Source organism: Galeopterus variegatus, unplaced genomic scaffold, assembly GCF_000696425.1.
Source record: "Galeopterus variegatus unplaced genomic scaffold, G_variegatus-3.0.2 Scaffold8735, whole genome shotgun sequence".
In the NCBI taxonomy this organism is placed as follows: domain Eukaryota; kingdom Metazoa; phylum Chordata; class Mammalia; order Dermoptera; family Cynocephalidae; genus Galeopterus; species Galeopterus variegatus.
Genome location: NW_007734846.1, coordinates 34,699 through 52,253, shown reverse-complemented (window position 1 = coordinate 52,253; position 17,555 = coordinate 34,699). Strand labels below are relative to the sequence as shown.

General features: G+C 49.7%; 1 protein-coding gene across 3 annotated transcripts in view; it reads left to right on the top strand.

Moving 5' to 3' along the window:
* The window catches only part of LOC103608714 (neurofascin-like), a 50,490-nt gene that overhangs the window by 7,022 nt on the left and 25,913 nt on the right, over positions 1-17,555 (top strand). For all 3 annotated transcript variants that reach the window (XM_008593120.1, XM_008593119.1, XM_008593121.1), the window contains exon 2: positions 12,484-12,664. In XM_008593120.1, the coding sequence (XP_008591342.1) occupies positions 12,574-12,664 (91 nt within the window). In that variant the 5' untranslated portion in view covers positions 12,484-12,573. The remainder of the gene's footprint in view (positions 1-12,483; positions 12,665-17,555) is intronic.

The window sequence follows — 17,555 nt, the reverse complement described above, 5'->3', positions numbered from 1 at the left end:
GCTCCCGCCGAGGGTTCAGATCCCACATACAGACCGGTTCCCGCTCACTGGCTGAGCGAGGTGCGGGCGCAGCACCGAGGGTTGCGATCCCATTGCCGGTCCGGTACGGGCGCGACACTGAGGGTTGCGATCCATTGCCGGACACGAAAAAAGACAAAAAAAGAAAAAAAAAAGGCTCATAAATTTTAACAGTCACTTGTTTGTTCCATTAATAAACTTAATTAATCTAATTCCTTTGACCATTTGAAACTGCATTTACAAGTTTAATCAATCACTTTCCTTTTTGAAGTATCACAATTTTTTTCTAACAAATAAAGCCTTCCCAGTCCTTATGTAACTCTTTTTTTCTTATTAGTATTTTAATAACAGCTTTATTGAAATAATTTGCATACCATACCATTTTCCTATATAAAGTATACACCCCAATGATTTTTAGTATATTCAGAGTGGGGCAACCACCATCACAATTAATTTCGGAACATTTTTGTCACCATTCCCCACCCTCCTAAAAGCTCCGTACCGTTAGCAGTCACTCTTTCTCACCTCCACCCCCGGCCCTAAGCAACCACTAATCTACTTTCTGCCTCTGTAGATTTGTCTATTGTGGACATTTCATATAAATGGACTCACACGATATGTGATATTTTGTGGCTGGCTATTTTTTACTTGGCATAATGTTTTCATGGTTCTTCCATGTTATAGCATATATCAGAACTTCATCCCTTTTGATGGCTGAGTAGTATATTGTCGTACAGATACACCACATCTGTTTATCCACTCGTCAGATAGAATTACTGCCGGGTCACATGGCTTACCCTTTTAAGGAGCACTAGTTCCTCTAATATTAATTCCAAGGCTCCCTTTCTGGTCTTCTATCTTTCGTTGCTGTCTTCTCTCCAGCCTGAGACCATTCCTCTTACCCTACCCAGATCTTGGGTCCTCACCCTTGGGGACAAACCCACAGGACTGTTATCACTTCCCTCTCCAGCCTTCCTCTGAGCCACGCCCCTTTAAAGCCAGCGCCCTGGGGAGACAGCTGCTGCCACCAATGTCTGACACCTGGGGTGCCTTCTCCTCCCACTTGGAGAGGGGGTTGGGGAATTTCACAAGCCTCTCTCCAGCTGTGAAGAAAGATGTGTGTCATTGCTGTGAAAACTTTCTCCCCGAGGGTAGAAGACAGGGAGCCAGGCAAGTGAGAAGCTAGTTCTGGAATTGTAGAGACGTGGGGCTCTTTTTCCCCCTTGCTGCTGGTGGCAGAACTCCTGGGGGGGCAGGGTTGTCTCCCACTCTTCCTCTAAGGCAGATTTGGTTGGTGCCAGTGTGGCAGGCAGAGGCTGGCAGTACTCTCTAGCAGGCTCTTTACCATGGCAACTCCTGTTTCCTTTACCACCAGTTTTACCTGCTGATCTTATATGGGAGGAGACTGGTCAGAGCTCAGTTAATCGTTAGCAGGGCTGGTGAGTGGGACCTCTGCAGTGTTGTAATATGGGGAAAAAATAAAAACAATCTAAAGGTCTGCTATAAGCGGGTGGTGGTTTTTGGTAGACCCACATGTGGTAGTTATGACAAGAAGGCAGAAGTCTCTGTGTCTGAGCTGTATGGCTTAATGACCCAACCAGTTATGGCATGGCACTGAGATGTGGGCACCTGCCGCCCTAGAAGTGGCTGCACTTTACTGGTGGCTGCAGACTTCTTCTGGGGCTCTGGTCCTGCTGGTGGCTTATGAATAAGACGGTGCCCTGTAAAGTGCTTTTTATTCCTAGAGAGGCAGGTGTGAATACTAGTCACTAGTTCTTCATGGTGGTCTCTTCCCTATTTCTTCTTTCCCAGCCGCTCCCGCTCCTCCGACTTAATAGCCTAGTGGTTCAGGTTTCAACCTATAGATCAGTTCTGGGTGCTGAGCAGGAAGCAGCTGTTTTTCAGCCAACTCCCTAATCCTAAACCCAGGTGTCCCCCTCCGCCCCTCCCCGTGAGCCCTGTGAACTTCGCAGAGGCAGGGAGAGGAGGGTCCGGCCTGCTGGGTGCTGTCAGTGGTTAGACACCTCCCTCACTCCCCCAGATCTCTTCCCCTGACAACGAAAGGGAGCCAAGTGTGAAACACAGCCACCGAGCAGATGGAGACCCCCCCAACCCTGGGAAGGGAGGAGGGAGAAGGGGGGAGTCGAATCCCTTATACAAGGTTTCCTTGGCTATTGGAAAACCCTAGAAGACGACTAGTCGACCCCACACCAGCAAGGAAGCAGGGTCCTCCCCCTGGGTGTGGGGAGAGGCAGAGGTCTCGAAGCGGGCTGGTGAGTGCTTTCCTTGGCTGCCAAGTTTTTTTGCCCCAGAGATTTTGGTGTAGTTATTGTCCCTTCAAAAGGGGAAGGTGGGACGATTGTGTGAGCAGACTGACTTTCTTAGAAAATGCTAAGACACAGGGCCATTTCCTTTGGGGTCAAGAGGGAGATATGGTGAAATGTAATCCTGTGACGTGCTCTCTGAGGAGCGGAAGCCCTGCTGCTTTCCCTTCTAATCTTGTCTCCTTCCAAAGGTACCCCCGGCTTTCTCCTCCTTGCTTGGCATTCTGTCTCCTTGGGACAGGCTGGTGATCATTAATAGGTGGCATTTTGAGTTTCCTAGGAAACCCCCCGCCCTGGCCTTCAGATGCCTGTTAGCTGGAAGGGGTGGCATGTGCTTGGGTCGCCATCTGTTGCATCCTTCCTTTCTTGGCATGAGAGATGGAAGGCGGGTGACAGTGGGATCAGAGGGCAGGAGGGGATGCAGGGGGTGGGGGCTGTCAACTGTGCCCAGCTCAATCCTTCTGTTGCTGGTAGACTTCAGAGCCCAGTGCAGCTAAGCCGGAGCCTCAAGATGAGGGGTGGGGGGACTTGGGGTGGAGGTGATGGCAGTTCTGAGGCTGGTGTCTGGAGCATCTGAACCTCTAGATTCTGAGAGTCTGTGGGGTGGAGAAGATAGGATGACACTGAGGGTGGCCCTGACTGAGGTGAGACAGAAAACTCTGAGAGGCAAAGGGGGAAGGATTTCAGAAAAAAGATGTGTGTCTGCTGAACAGGGACAGGCTCTGTTTCAGAGGATTCTGAATGGTATTATTATTAAGTTATTGCTGTCATTTTTTATTACTCAGGCTTATCCAGTAACACCAGATTTATCGTATATCAACTGAGGATATGTGATATACTGATACGTTGATGGGATAATCTCCCAGTAATAGGAAGGAGGCTATAGGAATCTGATAAGGAGGCTGTTCACTCATCCCAAGAGTAGTTACTGTACTGTCCCACTACAGAGGGAGACAAGACATGGACTCTGAGCTCAAGAAGTTCGGAGCCTGATGTGGGAGATGGCCATAGGAACAACTAAACCCACCGGGCAGGAGGAAATGAGCTCTGGAGTAGCACGTGGGGCATTCTGGGGAGCGCGAGGGAAATTGCCACCTACGTTCAGTGGGAAAGCAGGGACAACGTCGTGGTCGTGGCAGGGCCTTGACAAAGAAGGGAATTTACTCTGGAGAGAAGGAAGTAGCATTTCTGGCCTCAGCAAAGTGGGATCAAAGGTTGAGGCCGGTGCAGAAAGCACATGGCCTGTGTGGTCAGTGGTCTGAGGCCTGGGGGCTGGACTGGGGACACACAGTAGCAGATGGTGTGATTGTAGAGGCCACACAGGGGGCAGGAGCCAGGTCACATGGGGGCTCCAGTGCTGTGCTGACAATGTGGATTTTATCCCTCAGGCTTCTTAACTACTTTTTCTGCCAAGACAAATAGGAGGCTAGTCACAAACAGGACACACTGGCTCTCTCTCCATTCTTCAAGGGAAAAAAAAACCAAAAAAAGAATGTGAGTGAGAATGTGGTTAAGATAGTGATAACCTGCACTACTCTGATATATTTTTAAGTATAAGCTATTTGCAAACATTATGGGTTTGTATTAGGAACAAATTTCTTGAGAAATACCTTGCACCCAAAACTTTAGTTCCAGACTGCCTGTTCACATGGAACCCTCCAGCCCAGCGTGGGATAAACCCGAGCCCTTTCCAGAGCTCTGATGTACCCACCTGCGTGCCCACTCCTTATCTTGATGCGCCTCTGTTTCCTCTTGTTTCGGCTCCTCTTTCTGATTCCTCCACAGGCTGCTCTGGGCAGCTATGGTAATAAGCCCTACTGCATTTTTAAGAAATCTAATGCAGAATGGCTGAGTTTTGCATCGGCTCTGTTGAGCTTTTATTATCTCTGTCTTCCCCCACAATTTCCTGTAGCAGTGATGTGTGAACGTACTCCTTAGTTGGTTCTTATAGTACTATTCTAGTCATTTGATTCGTTTATTCCAAGAACTAATTGCTGGCATGTGGCCTCAGTAGCACTAATCTGTTGGTGTATTGCTAGGCATTAATCTAGGAGCGCAGCCTCGGAGTACCTGCAGAGAGCTGTTTGATTCCTGGCTCTTAGGCATTTCAAACCGAACATATTTGGTTACAAGCTCATGATCTCCTTGCACCCAACAACTACCAGACATACTCCCCGTTGTGTATTCTTGATGTCAATCATTAGCATCATCCTAGTCAATTTCTCCAACCTAGAAGCCTTGAGGTCATCTTCTCACATCCCCTACCAGTCAGTCATCAGATCCTGGTGATTCTAACCCGGAAACAGCCCTCGAATCCCAGGGAGGCTTGGAGACCATGAAATCATCCTTTAGTCCTGCATGTGCAGGTTCCATGTTGCATGCTATCTCCCCACCCCCATCCTCCACCCCCTGCCCAGGGGCACCTGTGAATCTGGAATCTGGGAGAGGGCAAGTGGAGTGAGGGGGAGAGGAGGCATAGTCTGAGCAATTGCACCCCAGGGCTTCACTCTCAGAGCAGGGGGACACTCTCTGTGGGCACACCCTCGTCTCCCTCTCTGACTGTGGCTTGTTCTGTCCTTCTCCGTGTGGCCTCCAAGCTCCAGCCACACTGGTTTCTATCAGTTCCTCGCATGTGCCAATATGATTCCTGCCACAGGGCCTTTGCACGAGCAGTTCTCTCTGCACAGGATGCTTTTCTGACCCATCTTTGCAAGGGTGGCTCCTTCTTGCCATTCAGGTCTTGGTCAGATGTCAACTTCTCATGGAAGCCCTCCTTGACCACTCACTTCCTTTGTTACATCTCCCTATGTGGTTTCTTTCTTCGTTTTTAAAAATAGATTTTATTTTTTAGAGCAGTTTTAGGTTCACAGCAATATTGAGCAGAAGACACAGAAAGCTCCCATAGACCCCCTTCCCCCACGCATGCACAACCTCCCCCATTGTCAATATCCCACACCAGACTGGTACATTTGTTGCCATCGATGAACCGACACTGACACATCATCATGCAAAGTCTGCAGTTTACATTAGGGTTCACTCCTGGTGGTGCACATTCTGTGGGGTTGGACAAACGTATAATGACATGTACCCACCATTAATGTATCATAAAGAGTAGTTTCACTGCCTAAAAACCCTCCGTGCTCTGCCCGTTCATCCCTCCCTCCACCTGTGGCAACCACTGAGCTTTTTTTTTTTTTTTTTTTCTTTTTCCGTGTCTGGCAACGGATCGCAACCCTCAGTGTTGCCCCCGTACCGGACCGGGGACCGGCAACGGGATCGCAACCCTCAGTGCCGCTCCTGCGCCTCGCTCAACCAGTGAGCGGGAGCCGGTCTGTATGTGGGATCCGAACCCTCGGGCAGGAGCGCCGCTGCGCTTCCCAAGTGGCGCACTTATCCAGTGTGCCACCGGGCCGGCCCAACCACTGAGCATTTTACTGTCTCCGTAGTTTTCCCTTTTCCAGAACGTCATATAGTTGTGATCATCCAGTACGTAACCTTCTCAGATTGGCTTCTTTCACTTAGTCGTATGTATTTAAGTTTCCTCCGCATCTCTTCATGGCTTGATGGCTCATTTCTTTTCAGTGCTGAACAATATTCTGTTGTCTGGATGCACCACAGCTTGTTTGTCCATGTGCTTGCTGAAGGACGTCCTGTGTGCTTCTGAGTTTTGTCGATAAAGCTGCTATAAACATCCAGGTGCAGGTTGACTGTGTTTTTCTTCATTGCACTTATTGCTACCTGATTTTTTGGTCAGCATTTATTTTCCGTCTTCCCTGCTGGAATGCAAGCCCCATGAGAGCACCGTGAAAACACGCTTATTACCACACATGTATTCTCTAGAATGATGCCTGCCACCGGCTCTGTTAAGTGAACGAATGCCCACTGACTGCAGCCCAAAAGGCTGAGGCGGCTTCTGCTCCAGGAGAGGAAGAGCTGCCCGCTGAGCTGTGTCCCAGTGCTGCCAGTCTTGTCTCCCATCACTTCAGATGTGTTGTGACCGCCGGCACAGCCTGCCCAGAACAGGGCTTCGGGAATGTGGGAACTCCCAGTGGCAACAGCTTGTGGGAGCCGCGGGCATCTCGTCTGTCTGCCAGGGACAGCTTGTGGAATCAACACCAGGGGCCCCCCCAATATGGGGAAAGAAAGCAAACCAGGACCCAGAAAAAGAGGAAAAATAGAAAAGCAGGCTGTGATCCTGGATGGATAATTGTTATAACTACTTAGTACTAATACTGACAGTGTCACGAAGGTAGCCAGGATGCTTATTTCATCTCTGTGAGCTCAGATCCTGCTCGTGGCAGCAGCAAACACTTACTGAGCGTTTATTTGGTGCCCCGTGCTTTACTTTCTACAGGAATTATGTAATAAATCCTCACAGCAGCCCTCTGGAATAGGTGCTATTATTATCCACGTTTTTCAGGTGATAAATACAAAGCTCTGAAGGTTCACTTTTTGCCCAAGGCCCCCCCACCTTGTAAGTAGGGAGGGGATTCAAACCCAGCAGGTCTGTCTGAACAGCCACTGCTCTCAAACCAGACCAAAAGGCTGACACATCCAGTGGTCTTCCCTGGTGGCTTATCGTTACTGAACTCGCATACGCCCCATCTTAGACATTTTGCCTCTGAATCTGTCACAAGCCTTGTAGTTTAAAGGCCTTAAGTGCAGGCAGGTTGCCCAAGTGTGTGGACCTTCCATATGTGTGATGGCAGAGGTTCTAAGGGCATTCGAATTCAAAAAGTTAGGGGGAAAAAATCTACAACCTGATTTGGCCCCTGTCTTAGAAGTTTGAGGGCCCAGGAATCTGCATGTTTAAATAGTGCCCAGGTAATTTTGAAAAGCATCCAATTTCCTTCCTGTGTGGAAACATTGTCAGTAACACGTCTGACCAAATGCCACTTGGATTCTTCACAAAACAGTACTTAGCATGGCAGGACATTTCATGTTCCAGTGGCTCTATTCTCTTTTTCTCTTTCTTTTCTTTCTGCACACGTGTGTGTATGTGTGTGCATGTGTGTGCATGCATGCATGTGTGTGCATGCATGCATGTGTGTGTATAGGGGATTGAGGGGACCTTAAATAGATAAGAACTGAATTAATCATGTTCCCCAGTTCGTCATATCCCACGCATCCATGCAAGAGTTCTCTTCTGGTTTTGTTTTTGTTCTTTTCCTCCCCTCTGCAGTAGCCCCCAATGTATTTTATATCCTAACAATCCCTCTTACCTATTTGATTAGATATAAAAAGATCCTTCAAACATATTGTATTTGTAGTACGTTTAATATCCGTGAGTGGCATCGTGGGATTTGTATTTATTAGACAACTGTTCCCTACATCTCAGGGAAGCACTTGCCTCTCTGGAACTTCCTCCTATTCGGTCTTACTTTTGCCTCTGAGGAACTAAACAGAAAATTCTGTGCGTTCTTCTACATTTGAAGACAGTTGTCTAGCTCTTAATCCTGTTCGTGACGCCAATTGTAAAGCTCGACCACGCCAGTTGTCGGGCTCTTTTATCTGCTGGTAATCCTGCACCGACTGGGCTGATTGTCAAGCTAGGGCTGGGTCTGGAGCTCCCAGACCCCTCAAGCCCATTCACAGACTGGGTCACAAACCCTTCATATGCCAGGCTGGGTCAGCAGACCCTTACACACGGGTCTATGAGGTAGGTCACCGGCCAAAAGGTCCTTGGAGCCATAGGAGAGCATGGCTGTGTGGGGCAGACGCTCGAGGCGGACGCCCACCCACCTACTTCACTAAAACTCCTCTCTTCTCTCTCTCTCTCTCTCTCTCTCTCTCTCACTCTCCCTGAAGAACACAAGAATAGCAACAAAACTAAAAAGATACATTGGTGCACATGCGCGCTAACTCCACACACACACACACACACACACACACACACACACACACACACAACTTGCTTACAAAGGATGTGCTAAAACCACACCCAACCGGACCCGAGGTGAGGGCCCTGACCAAACTATTCTATTTTCCCAACAACAGTCATCATGGCCCTGTCTTCCTCAGCCTCAACATGCCTCTCTCCTCCTCTTTCCTCAGAGGATGTGGGATTTTCCTCATCCTCCCCAGGATAGCCTCACTAGAGCCATCCACATCCCCAATGTGGATGTCACACTTCTCAGCCATTAAGCAGTAACCTCTTGTGTTGAAAGGTTGGGAGAGGAACATGAGAGATGACATGGCCAGACCACAGAGCAAGCTTGTGCAATTGCTAAGTTGAGTTGGGAATGTGAACTTCATTGCCATAGGTTAGTAACCCCTGCCCGTGCCCCTCTCTCCCTGGTTATCAGGGTGGGAGAACTGTAAGCCTTGCTGACGTGGGTGCCATGGGCCGTGCAGCCCTGCCCACGCTCTGCCCTGGGTTCTTAGAGCTTAGCATTAACCCCCCCCCCCAGATGCACAACAGATTCTCCCCTTTGTGGGACTTGCATGGAAACGTCCTCAGAATGTATGGGAAGGGTTGCAAACCCTGTCTCCATCTTCCACGCTAAGAGAACTCGGCCTGGGGAACCCAGGGCCTTTACTTATTGGCCCATGTCAAATAACTGCCCTCTTTATCCTCTGCTCTTTCGTCTTTTGAGCATAATATAGAAGCCAATATTATGCCTTTCCTTTTCATTGAGGTGAAACTCACATAACATAAAAAAAAACATTTTAAAGTGCACAATTCGGTGGCATTTAGTACCTTCATCATGTCTATAACCACTCTCTGAATCTAGTTCCAAAACATGTATATCATCTCAAAAGGACACCCCATACCCATTAAGCATTTACTCCCTATTCCCCCTCCCCCTCTGCCTCTGGTCACCCCCAATCTGTGTTCTGTCTTTATGTATTTACCTATTCTGGACATTTCTTATGTGACATTTATATATGGGGTTATTCAATATATGACCTTTCATGTATGGGCTCTTCAGCTTCATCCACAATGTTGCATGTATTTCATTTCTTTCTATGGCTGAATAATATTCCATGGTACGTATATTCTGAAATTTGTTTATCCATTCATCTGTTGATGGACACGTGGGCTGTTTCCACCCTTTGGCTATTGTGAACGATGTTGCTATGAACATGTGTGTACATGTACTTGTACCTGTTTTTAATCCTTTGGGCATATACCTAAGAGTAGAATTGTGGGGTTATATGGTAATTCTATGCTTAGCTTTTTGAGAAACTGACAAACTATACATTTCTTTTTAAAATAGCAGCTTTACTCTGGAACTTTCCTGTATGTTGAGAGATGGGGAAATTGGATGAAAAAGCCCTGGGCTAGGAGTCAAGAGACTGGGTTCTCTTCCGGAGTTTGCCACTAACCAGCTGGGTGACCGTGAGCGAGTCACTTCCCCTCCCCTGGGCTCATGTGAAAAGTAAGGGGATTAAATAATCTTTAAATTCTCTTCCTCGTTTAAGATTTTGTTGGAAGAATTGGGTTTCAGAGAGTAAAGGGGGAAAGAATTGTCAAACAGCTAAATGTGATTATCTCTATGTTCTTTTTCTACTGTGTTGTTAAATTGTGAGTTTAAAATGTCCCAGACAATTGGGCTTTTTTTCTGCCAATGTGTTTCTGGTTAATGAATAGCTCTGGCTTCCTACTTCCATCAAGATTCTCCAAATAAAATATCCTTCCCTTTCCCATCACTTCTTCCTGCTTGGCCACTCCTGAACAAAACACGGCAGTCATGGGGCCAAGACTGGAGCCATTCCCACTGCCCCTGCTGAAGGGATGCGGAGCCTTCCTCAGGTGCAGGTTCCCTCAGCTCTAAGTTTTCAGCTGGGTAATTTGAGTCTGGTCTTTGGAGATGTGTAAACCAAGGAGAGGCTTTAGCAGGCTCCTTCTGGGATAGTGTGAGGACTGACTTAGAGGAAGAAGAACCAAAGACCGCCCATGATGCCTTCTACCCAAAGGGCCCCTCCTTGGGAGATTTTCTGCCCTCTTAACCCTCTTCCAGCTGGTTGGTTTCCTGGCCAGAATGCAACACCTGTGTAGAGCAGGGTTTTTCCTCCACTAATTGGTAGGCTTCACAGTGTGCCTCCCAGGTCCACAGCATGTGCTCTCCTGCACCACCTGGTGGTTTTCTGGGGAAACACGACTTAAACACGCAATCCAAGTGGCCTCTTATTTCTTTCATTCAGTCATTCATTTGTTCATTTTTCATCCATGCATATATCCATCCATCACATATTTTTGAGGGCCTTCTATGTTTTAGGTACTATGCTAGCTTCTAGGAATAGAACAATAAACAAGACAGGGCACCTTCCCTTATAGAGACAGACGAGTGACTTTTGAAATGAATACACAGTGAAAAGTGCCGTGATGGTGGGAGTAAAGGGTGTACAGGAACACAAATAGTGGACACGTAAGTCATGCTTGGCAAACCCTAGCAAAAGAGGGCAGACTCCAAGAGTGCTCTCTCTGTGTTGAGGTTAACCCGTGCAAAATTCAGTCAGGGCGTGATGCTCTCAGAGACCTGGTAGAAGAGCAGTGTTGGCTGGACACAACACACTGGACACAGGGAGGGGGCTGGGAGGGGACACTGCATGGGGCATGTTAGGCAGGGCCTCTGGGCCATGTCAAGGGCATTGCTTTAACTCTCGGGCGGCAGTGAGCTGCTGAGAGCTGGACTAAGGGAATGGCATTTGCTCTTTAAGTGGAAGCAGAGAGGCCACTTAGGAAGCTGTTGCAGTAACTCCAGCCTGAGCGATGGTGATCAAGACCAAAGTGGTGGCGGTGGGAAGGGAGGCGAGTGGATGGAGTTCAGAAATACACACGAGGGTGGGGGCGGATGCTGGGCCCAGCTTCCAGGAAAGGAACTGCTGAAATGTGAATCTGAGTCCTTCAGCTTGCCCCACATCCTGGCACAGGGCACGTACCTCTTCCTCTTGCAATGATCAGTGACCTGCTTTTTGCTCCAGGGCTCCAGAAGGATGACCTTGTCTCCTAGGCACTCTTGTCCTGCCCCTGTCCCCTGCACCCTCAATCAGGATGGGTGGGTGATGGTGGGTGTGTACAGTGAGAGTGGGATTCAGGTTGCTTCCAAATAAAATAGGAGCAAGAGAACTGTGCGTCCATTTGACAGGTAGCGATTGATCCAAAAAAGCTGGGGGAATTCTGGAGAAGCCACCTGCTGCCTTCCTCTTTGACTTGGCCTCACGGTAGAACAGCAAACTGGGCCAGTCTTCATACCATGTTTCAGAGCCTCAGGCAATCTTAAAGCTCCATGTTGTGCCTCAGCCATAGGCCATCTCTGCTCCTCCCTCTCAGAAGGAGGGAAAGAAGGGTTCGTCTCTGCAAGATCCATTTTAGGCTCCTTAGCTGTTTTTAACCCTCACCTCAATAAGCCCTACAATGATGCCTTGTGCTTGAGAATGTGAACACTGGGCTGTCGTAAGTGTTGCTCATTTCCCCTGGGTCAATGTCTCATCACTGGCATTAAAGGGACAATCTCAGGGACCACCACACCTTAGCTGCACAAAATATTTGCAGAAATCGTCAAAAAAAAAAAAAAAAGTCTTTTGGATGGCCAAGTTTTCATCTATCTTACCCATGATCCTCCGTGCTGCCAATGTCACCCTGCCCCCTGAACCCTGGGATTAAAGGACAACACTGTGATCTTGTCTCTGTGCCCCTAGTCCAAACACACTCAGCCCCAGGCACACTGAGCACATGTGGTTCAGAGAGGCTGTGGGACTGGCATATTTCTTACCAATTTAGTGCATGGCATCTTCTGGATGCTGGGCAAATGGGCCAGTGTTTTCATGGCTGTTCTGTGCAGATTTGCCCTCCACTATAACAGTGGTTCTCACCTGGGGGTGGGTTTGCCCTCTGTGGACACTTAGCAATGTCTAGGGATGTTCTCAATGGGGGCAGAGGTGGGCTTTACTGGCGTCTAGTGGGTGGGGGTCTGGAATGCTGCCAAACATCCTATAATGCCCAGGACAGTTCCCCAAACCAAGAATTGTTCAGTCCCAAATATCAATAGTGCCGAGGTTAAGAGACCCTGGGAGGTTAGGCTACCCCCTGTTCTATGACCAAGGGGACCCTTGAGTCCTTCAAGCTCCTGTAGGATTATGAGAGCAAACCACACATTCAAGAAAAACTCACTTGTTGTTGTGTTTCTTTCCACAGCTGAGCTCTGTCCAGGAGGTCCAGTTAGAGCAGCTGGAGGCAGCAAGACCCTACGGGCTGGGGAGCAGGGAGCGGGGCCTGGTGCTGAGGATGGCCAGGCAGCAGCCGCCGCCCTGGGTCCACGCAGCCTTCCTCCTCTGCCTCCTCAATCTTGGTGCGGCCATCGAGATTCCTATGGACCGTGAGTCCTGCGCCGTCCTCTCTTGTTCTCCTGATCTGGTGCAGAGGCATTGGAGAGGAGGGGAGGTCAGGGGAGAGTTAAGACCATTAAAGGAAAGGAGAAGAAGCATAAAGTGGATTCTGGGATTCAGAGCTGGGTTTCTCTCCAAATCTGGGACTGTAATAGTAGGGCTGGCCTCTCGGGGCTGTGGCCGAGCTGGTGCTTAGGCCTCCTAGAGCCTGCTCAGTGGGACCAGAGGTGGCAGAGTTTGGAACTTGGAGGTCGTCTCTCCACTCACCTCCCACAGCCCTCTTTGGTCTTCACTTGCCCCTAAAAGCAGAGTTTTGGGGGTCAAATGTGGTAGACTGTTCTTATTTGCTTTTCTGGTGTCTGATATATCTAGAACTGGACCCCTCAGGCCATTGTGGCTGGAGTAGTCAGGAGGAGGATGGCTCGGAGAGGGTTAGGGAGGGAATTATCTTTGCAAAAGATGTGGCTAAATGAGATATTAAGATAGAACCCCATTATGATGCCACCGTGAGAGAACCAGACATGGATTCCTTCTGTTTGTTTTCAACTTTCCCACAGTAATCCCCTGTCATTCTGTTTCTTGTGGTAGGGGCCTTATTTGACCATCAGAATCATAAAGTAGGGGCATAACATGCTGATCCAACAGCCATCTCTCCACCAGCCGCATCTGTTGCTGCGTTAATTAATGTCCAGCTGATTGGCAGCCATGCTCCTTGGCCCTGCCTTTGGTATATGCCACCTGCCACAATTCTGACACTTCTGCCAGATGACTTAGCATCCCAGTGCTAAAAAGTGGGCACACCACCTCTGACCCCTTTTCCCTGCTTCAAGGAATAGATGGGACCTATGTGATGCCAACGTTGACTTGGGCTCTCTCTAGTTGACAGGTGTCTGGGGAGGGTGTGGGAAAGTAATACAGCCTCCAAGAAGTCCCCACTGAGCTCTTCAAAGCCAGACCCTTGGTCCTGGAGTTGGCATAGTTTGGAGAGGAATTGCAAGTATCTCAGTCTTCCTCTTATCCCACTTTACCAAAAATCGCTGCCCCAAAGAAGTGGGCACTTCCAGATGATAGAAGGCCAGTGATAACTGTAAGCTGGACCCAGAAACAAGATGGGCAAGGCCCCTGCTGCCCTCCCAGTATCCCCAAGTGCGTGTGCTTGGGTGTGCACGTGTGCATGTGTGTGTGTGCACACTGTGTGAGTGTGTGCACATGGGGAGGAAAGGAGAGCTGTGAAAGGACTGTTCCCATGGCGACCGCCTGCACAGCTGGCTCAAGGAGAGTTTCTCATTAACGGTCCCCGGCAGACAGTCTAATAAGGAGCATGATAAGGCCACGTCCCTGGGGAGGAGATGGGGTGCAGAGGAAATTGGGTTATCAAGAAAGCGGTGAAGGCTCGTTTCTCTCCTGCTGCTTCTCCTCATTCACTCACCTGCCACTGATTCTGGGGGTGAGTGGGTGAGGGGTTCTTGCAAGGTGAACCTATAAATAGATGGCTGTGGTGTCTGTGTTAAGAATCTGGGTTTCTAACTGGAGATGGAGACTCGGCAGATAACCCAGTCAGTCTCTCCAAAGTACCACCCACAGGGCAGAGAACCAAATGCCCTGACTCCCTACCACATCTCCGCACCCCAGTATCCCTGAGGGGGTCCTGGGAGGTTCCCCTTCTGTGTGGTGTTCATGGAGACTCAGGGCCTGCTCAGGGCCAAACAGCAAATGGGTGATGGAGTCAGAAAAGAACCCAGGTCTTTTGACCCCCCAATTTGGCACTAGACATGCTCCACCCTGTGTCATCGACCTGCCTCCATCTAGTCCTTCTTCTTGGAACTCACTGGAATCACAGCCACCATGTGCCAGGCAGCGAGCTAAGGGCCGTGTGTGTCTCATCACATGATTCTCACAGCTGTTGCATGAAGCAGCTATTATCCCAGCTTGCAAAGTAGAAGATAAGTGAATTAGTCCGTTTCTGTTGCTTATAAAGAAAACACCTGGAACCGGGTGATTTATAAAGAAAAAATTTATTGCTTACAGTTTCTGAGGCTGGGAAGTCCAAGTCCAGAGAATACATCTGGCGAGGGTCTTGATGGTGGTGACAGTGACCCAGGGGTCTCACATGGCAGAAAATGGTAGAGCAGAGAGAGACTAACCTCTCACGGCTCTTTTAAAGCCCCCAGGAACCACACCCCCAGCCACCATTACTAATCCATTCACTATGGCATGATCCTATAAGGCATGGTCCTACAATCTGATCACATCCTCAAGGCCCCACCTTTTAATTACCATTATAGGATTTCCCACCGTCCACAGTTACAGTGGAGATTAAGCTTCTAATGTATGAAATTTGGGGGACACAATTCAATCAACCCACAGCAACAGGTAAGCAGCAAAGCCAGGGTATGACCACAGTGCCTCTCTGCTGGAGAGGTGAGTCCTTCTGTGACACCATTCCAGGGGACCTAGGCTGTGTCAGAGCAGGGGGCTCAGGCTGCTGGGAACATGCCCTCTATATATTGCACCTCCCTGGTGGCTTCAGGCACAGTGGCTGTAGCAGCATGTCCCAAATGAGTCTATAGAAGCTGCGCACAAGACAACGGAAAGGCATGTTGTCTTCAGAGAAGATCTAGTTGCCCTGGGAAGAGGTCTCTTCAGCCAGGTTCTCCCTCCCACTGGGCCCAGGATGACATTAGCTGAGCCCACCTTCCATCTCACCTTTGGCTGTGGAAAGATCAGGCATTCTTAACTTTCCCTGTCAGTTGGGAGGAGTGAGGGGGCTCAACCCTGTGCCTCCAGGGTAGGGGCATTGCTTCTGTTCTGAGGAGTTTGGGTGCCACCGGCTTCGTGGAACAGAGCCCTGGGCTGCTACACAATCCCCCATTTATGTGCCCAGCCTCCAGGTCCCGCTGCTTTGCCAGCGGAGTCACACGCACCCCTACCTCCCTCGCTCCCCAGCCCCAAGGAGAACAGCATGACCTTTGAAAAAAGCAAAGGGTCACCTCATCAACCAGAGTGGGTTTGCCAAAAAGGGAGGCTGCTGGAAGCTTGCCCCTCCGTTCCCCTCCCTGCATCAAGGCAACTCAGCATTTTCCCCCTAGGAACCCACAGAGGAGGGCAGTGGAATGGGAGAGACACTTCCTCCCCACCTTCATCCCAAATAGTGCTGCAGGATGGCCTCAACACACACACTCACACACACTCACACTCTGTCCTGCAAGGGCTGGGCGCCCGAGGTCGTAGACATCAGAGCCAGGGAGAGAAAAGAGGCACGTGAACAAAGAGGGCTTGCAGACCCAGCAGGCCCCTGCCTCACCCCTGCAGAGCTTGGCTGGAAGGTTTCTCCTCCTCTTTGGAAGCCAAGAGAACAAATTCATTCTCCACTTGGCATCATCATACAGCAAGCTCCATAGAAGGAGAGAAGGGCAGGTAGTGTGACACTGGGTAGGAGCTTGTTTGTCCTTGTTCCTAGACAGGCTGTCCCCGCTGTCTTCTCGCTGTGGCAGTTTGTCTTCTGGATTGGTTCTGTCCCTGTAGTAGATTCCTTGGTAACACAAGTGGTGGCTCCAAATGTCATTACCCCTTTAGGGTGGTAGATTCTCAAGGGGAGCCTGGCCAGATACCCCTGGTCAGTGTGGGGCTGGGGCAGCATCCAGCTAGCTCTAGCTGCCGGGAGAGTCTACTCCCGGGGTCTCCCCTCCTACCCTCGTTCAAAATGTCAAAGAGAACAGAGTGCCGAGGCTCCACCTGGCTAACTCGCTTCTCTGGCCAAGGATGGATTTGTGAAAAGAGCTCCGGATCTGGCCAAGGATGGATTTGTGAAAAGAGCTCCGGATCGGGCAGTGGGAGAGCTAGTTTTGATTCTAACTCTGCAGCAAACCTTCTGTGTGATCTTAACCAAGTGACTTCCCTTCCTTGGATTTGAGATTCTCTGGACAGTGTCTAGGGCTCTTTCCATTGGTTTTATAAAAGAGAGGCTTCTGCCTAGGTGGGCAGAGCTGATCCTTTATCAGGTTTCCCATCCAGGATAAGGCCAGAGCCCTCAACTGTATTTGAGGACCTGAGAAACGTCAACTGGGTCTTGAAATGAAGACCAGGTCTGGGCTGGTGGTCAAAAGGAGTGGGCCCAAGTGTCAGCCCCACCTCTCCTGAGGGTGGCCCCTCCTTGCCACCTCCCCCTCCCATGCCAACCCCAGTGGCTTTCAGTCTCTCCAGAATGACTTTTCTCAGGCCCCTGGTGGGAAAATCATATGTGGGTAAAGGTGCCACTGTTGGGAGCCCCACGGAGCGTGTGTCCAGAAACTAGAGTTTTGTTTTCCCCTGGACTTTTCATTCCTTTTTGTCTCCTGCCCAGGCAGCCCTGGCAGATGGTAAAGCACAGAGTCTTTTCAGTGCTCCAGCGGGCCACACAGCCCTGGCCCACTTGAAAGAATTATTTTGAACCTTCTCATAGGTCTCACCCAAGACTGTCATTTACTGACAGTGTGTCTGGTAGGGCTCATTCCTGCCGCGCTGTGCCCTCCTCTGATGTCACTCTTCCCTCTCCTTCTGTGACTTGTCCTGGCTTAACTCTGGCTTTCCAGGCTGTCCTGTCTGAGCCCCAAGCTCCTCTTCCACGTCTCAGTCTAGTCAGGTCCAAGCCTTCAAGGTCACCATGGTTCCACTGATGCCAGCACCCCCTGCCCCCCAGAAGCACTCACTCTGAAAAAGTCAGCCTGCGGGCCGGCCCCGTGGCTCACTCGGGCGAGTGTGGTGCTGGGAGCTCCGAGGCCGCGGGTTCGGATCCTATATAGGGATGGCCGGTGCACTCACTGGCTGAGCGTGGTGCAGACCACACCGTGCCGAGGGTTGCGATCCCCTTACCAGTAAAAAAAAAAAAAAAAAAAAAAAAAA